Source organism: Otolemur garnettii, unplaced genomic scaffold, assembly GCF_000181295.1.
Source record: "Otolemur garnettii isolate 467f Iridium unplaced genomic scaffold, OtoGar3 scaffold00127, whole genome shotgun sequence".
NCBI lineage: Eukaryota > Metazoa > Chordata > Mammalia > Primates > Galagidae > Otolemur > Otolemur garnettii.
Genome location: NW_003852522.1, coordinates 3039984 through 3045272, shown reverse-complemented (window position 1 = coordinate 3045272; position 5289 = coordinate 3039984). Strand labels below are relative to the sequence as shown.

General features: G+C 49.9%; 1 protein-coding gene across 1 annotated transcript in view; it reads left to right on the top strand.

Annotated features, from left to right (window-relative positions):
• The window catches only part of SMARCA4 (SWI/SNF related, matrix associated, actin dependent regulator of chromatin, subfamily a, member 4), a 126870-nt gene that overhangs the window by 82764 nt on the left and 38817 nt on the right, over window positions 1-5289 (top strand). The window contains exons 24-25 of the mRNA XM_012810135.2: window positions 1063-1229; window positions 5024-5187. Of these exons, the coding sequence (XP_012665589.1) occupies window positions 1063-1229; window positions 5024-5187 (331 nt within the window). The remainder of the gene's footprint in view (window positions 1-1062; window positions 1230-5023; window positions 5188-5289) is intronic.

The window sequence follows — 5289 nt, the reverse complement described above, 5'->3', positions numbered from 1 at the left end:
CGCTTGAGCCCAGGAGTTGGAGGTTGCTGTGAGCTGTAATGCCATGGCACTCTACCCAGGGGGAAAGCTTGAGGCTCTGTCTCAAAAAAAATAAAATAAAATTAAATAAATAAATAAATAAATAAATAAAATTTAAAAAATAATAATGAATAAAATAATCTTAATTTTTTAAAAAGGGGCAGAAAGTTCTTATGATCACTTTTTTCATATCAAATTGCACAATGGGATTCTACACCCCTGGGTTCAAGGTCTGGCTGTGGCATGTTATCAGCCATATCATACTGCCTCTGCCAGCCTCAGTTTCCATATCTATAAACCAGGGTATGTTAGCTAAAGTGAATGAGAGAAGTTGAGATGGCCCTTAGTTCCAAATTTAGCAGGCGATGGACACTGTCCATGTGGCATTTGTTCCTGGAGCTTCTTTCTTGAGCATGGGGACACAGCCCAACTTCCTGGGAGCTGCCCCTATTCAAGCCTGTTGTCCCAGGATAACTACCAGCAGCACCTGCTTTAATTCTTTTAAGTATCTGGGCTAGACTATAAAGTATGTGTCCAATGTGGTGATATGCCCTTATTTTATTTTATTTTATTTTATTTTATTTTTTAATTTTGAGACAGAGTCTTACTCTGTTCCTGGGTTAAAGTGCCATGGTGTCATAGCTCACAGCAACCTTAAACTCTTGGACTCAAGTGATTGTCTTGCCTCAGCCTCTCCAATAGCTGAGACTAAAGGTGCACACCATAACACCCAGCTATTTTCAGAGACGAGGTATCACACTTGCTAAGGCTGGTCTCGAATCCATGAGCTCAGGTAGTCCACCCTCCTTGGCCTCCCAGAGTGCTAGGATTATAGACCTGAGCCACCACTCCTGACTGTGCCCTTATTTTAGTTGGGCTGAAATGGCTTTGCTGAAACCTTGGTGGGGTTCCACTTAGGGAGCCACCTTGGTGCTTGAACCTGTTACCTGACCCGGAGATGAGAGATGCACTTCCTCCTGTGCCTGCCTGAAAGGTGCCATCTTAAACTTTCTGTGCCTTCTCCCACCTCCCTCCACTCGCCAGACTGGACTTGTACAGAGCCTCGGGTAAATTTGAGCTTCTTGATAGAATTCTTCCCAAACTCCGTGCAACCAACCACAAAGTGCTGCTGTTCTGCCAGATGACCTCTCTCATGACAATCATGGAGGATTATTTTGCATATCGCGGCTTTAAATACCTCAGGCTTGATGGTGAGTAGGGACCAGGGAGGTGTTTGTTAAGGGGCATCTGAGGCTGCCAGAGTTTCTTGCCAGTGCTCTGTCCGACACGAGGCACTCTAGGTCTGGCGGCCAGCGTGGGCCATGCTTTGGCCATGAAAGTGTCATGACTGGATCACAGGCCAAGTCCCCTGACCACCAGGCTGGTGGTCTTTCGACTATAATGTTGGGTCCGGTGAGGAGACCTGCCCAACAAACCTGTTTTAGTTGGGAGTGACAGAAACCAGTATCACAAAGGGATAAGGAGAAAAGCATTGATAGACTCAGAACTGAAATGCAGGAGTTAACTTGCTTCAGGCACAGCAGGATCCAGGTGCATAAATACTGTGTGTTGGGGGACTGTCCTCCATCTTAGCTTCATCCTCAGGCTTCCCTTCTCTTCTCTTGGCTTAGTGCTCCCAGCAGAGAGGCCACCTGTCCTGCCCCAGACAGAGGTCCAAGGCTTGCTCTCATTTAGCTGATGTGCACCACATGTCATGGGTAAGGTCTGGGGCTGAAATCAGACCCAGTGGCAAGGACTGAGAACAGGAAGCAGGCACTGTAGGGGCAAGAGCAGCAGCTGCTTCGAGAGTGTTCACGAAAACTCTGTGTCCTATGGTCCCTGTAGAAAGTTATCATGTGTATTTCTACCTTCCCCTAGCCCCTCTGTTCAAGGGGGCTCTGGCAGGAAGAGGCTGTTAGAGGTGCAGGCTATTAGGTGTTGTTCCGTAGTTGCAGTAGGTCAAGATGGCCGTGGCCCTAGACCAGGCTCCCCTTCCTGTTAGCCTAAGGACTTAACTAAAAACATGAGCTGGGGAGCCACTGGAACAGATAAGGCTCTGCAGATGTCTTCTCTACACAACTTTTCGCAGCCTTTGTCTATGCTTTGCAAGGTCTGTCTCCTGACAGGACACCCCAAACCTCTCTGTTCTGCCTTGCTTGCAATTTCTCAGACCACAGAGCAGCTTCTACTGGGCTGATGGGTCCCCTGTCTGTCTCTGTGAACCCCCATCCTAACAAGTCCCACATGCCCCTCTGACCTTCAGTTCCTTCTCAGAATTCTATCTGGGGTAAGTTTACAAAACAGAAATCTGGTCATAGTTCCCACCCCACACTTCCCATCCCTGCCTTCATTAGAAACTTCTTACTGCTTTGATCCTAAAAACCAAACCCTGCCAGGGTACACACGGCCTGGAACACCCCCTCCACGCTCCCACCCTTCACCATGCTCCAGCCTTTTTTTTTGTCTTTGAGAGGGCCAAGGCTTCTTGAGTGTTATCCCTGGTTCCTATTGCCATCCCCAAACCCCAGGAGAGAGCCCAGGTCCCACCGTTCCTAAGACTCTCTTGGCTGCCCTATTTTCCCCGTCTGTCCATGGTGCTCTGTAGGGACAAAGGCACTAGCCTCCTTAGCCAAAGCTATACTCCAGCACTTGACATGGTCACAGCCACAGGAGCAGAAAATCTTTTTAGGAGAGCAGAGGAAAGGAAGGAGCTTGACTGATCTCTCACTGCAGTGTCATCTGGGGAGCTGGGGAAGCCGGGAGCACATCTGCAGCCTGAGGGAGAGAAGGCAGGCAATGGGTGCTGGGATCCAGTGGGTGTGGGTCTTCGATACTGTGCATACATAGTACATGGAGGCGCTGCCATGTACAGTGGCAGGAAGTGGTCCATTTCCATTTCATCCTTGAAATCAGTCCCCATTGCCACTGGCAGCTTTGACTTGAGCTGCCAGCAGCATAGGGAGCTCAGCCGCCCCCTTGATGTTATTAGTGCTGAGGGTCTGTGTCAGTGGTTGTTAGCCTTTCTAATGCCACAGCCCTTTAATAGTTCTGTGGGTCGTGACTCACAGGTTGAGAACCGCTGGTCTATGTCATAGGTTGTCACATGGAGCCCCTCACCAGCATCTCTGCTCAGATTTTCTAGGGCACAGAGGGCACTGGTCTTGCTTGGTGGACATTGTGTCCCCATTAGGAGTTTCCATGCTCTTGCCCATAGTAGATTCTCTGTGAAAAAGTAGAGCCCATCTCAGTAGGACAGGTGTTAGCTCTCTAGCCACAGGCTCTTCCCCTGTCACTCTCTACCCATTCTAAGGTCCCCTTTTGCATTTGTGTGTGTGTGTGTGCACGCACGTGCGTGCGTGTGCCAGAATGTTTATTTTGGCTCAGTTCATACAAAGGGAAATAAGGAGGGGAGGACATTTGGCAGGAGGAGGGAGGGCATGAGGTGGAATCTCACCTAATGTGCACATTGTGAGAGTGTATAACACACTCCATGAGTGAGGGGCTCTTCTGCAAATATAACTTTACTCTGGAACTGAGAACAATGTAATCCAAAAATTATATATTCATTAATTTGAAAAAAAATAAAAAAGAAAAGAAAGAAAGCTTTAGGGCTTCCAAGAGCAGCCTTCACTCCTAGTTAACAGACATTCATAGTCAACCAGTGATCAGGTGAGGACACTCATAGCAGGGTGACCTGTGATGGCCTACTGCTAAGGCAGCAAATGGGCCCCTCCAGCAGATTGGGTAAAGGGCAGTGCATTCCACTGACATAAAGTAACCAGCCACTCTCCTGGCCCTCTGGCACCTGAGATCTTTAGGGCTGTGCAGGCCCTATAAATTCAGTAGGAACCTAGAGCCTGAGTCCTTTTTATCCACAAAATCATCCTCCTCTTGGTGCCCAGATATGGTGATGGACACCAAGGAGACCTGGAAGGGATCTTGGGATGAGAGGAGCTCAGAGATAGCAGATAATGTTGAAATGTCTGCCGAGAAATCACAGGCATAAGGGCTCTGGGACCACAGTGGGCCTGGATCTGAGGTTGTGCTTGGACCTAAAAATGGGCCTAGGAATGGACCTGCAGTTGGGCCTGGACCTGGGAATGGGTTGTGCTTGGGCCTGTCATGGGGCCTAGGGCAGCAGGGATGCCCTCTTGGGCACTGTATCCTGGGGGGCCGGACAGAAGAGAGCTCTGGAAACCTGGGCTGTGCAGGAACTTGGGGCGGCTGGTGCCTGGGGCATGGGCCCTGGGGCCTGGGTGCAGCCCAGACTCCTGGGGCTCCTTGGCCATGACCTCCGTGGCCTCAGTACCCAGGTGGTTCTTGACAGATCTGCTCCCGAGACTGTTTGGCCCTGTGGTCCTTGAACCACACCTGTACTTGGTATTCCTGCAAGTTGAGTCATTTTGCCAGGGCTTGGCGGTCCTGGTGGGTGGGGTACTTTTTCATCTCAAAATGTTTTTCAAGCTCCCTCTGCTGTTCTTTGGTGTAGCAGGTGCATTCCCGACACTTGCCTTCTCAGGGTGTCTGAGGGCAGTGGGATGCCCTGGGAATCACTATGATCTTCCACGTTGCTCCCACTGTGTCCAGAACATCCTCTTTTGCATTTTGAAGTAAGGTTACCAGCACTGCCTGCTGTATCTCCCACCCTTCCCCATGGGAGCATCATGGGGCAGAGAAGGGTGGTACCAGATATGGTGGTGGTAGTGGAGCTGTTGACCCTGTGTTCCCTCCCAGCCTCCTTTAATTTGCCAAGCCCTCCCCTTATATGCAGGTGCGGCCCTTTTTATCTTGGGACGAGAAGCGTGGCATTCAGTAGTAACACACTGTAAATCTCAGTCACTCTCTAATAATAGTCACAGCCACAGTTTTGGAGTGCAGAGCCTTGGCTCATGTGGCCCCTGGGGACACTGGTTAGCACTTTCCTTATTGTCAGAAGTTCTTGGTGTCTCCTCCCTGCCTCCCCTGAGGTCACCCTGCTGACCCCATCCTTCCCTATGCCCATCAGGAACCACAAAAGCAGAGGACCGGGGCATGCTGCTGAAAACCTTCAATGAGCCTGGCTCCGAGTATTTCATCTTCTTGCTCAGTACCCGGGCCGGGGGGCTCGGGCTGAACCTGCAGTCAGCTGACACTGTGATCATTTTCGACAGTGACTGGAATCCTCACCAGGTAAAAGCAGGCTGGTACCCCCAGTGTGAGGAAAGTAAGCCTATCCCTTTGCTGGGGAAAGCAACGTGTTCCATTGGTATTTTTTTTTTTTTTTTTTTTTTT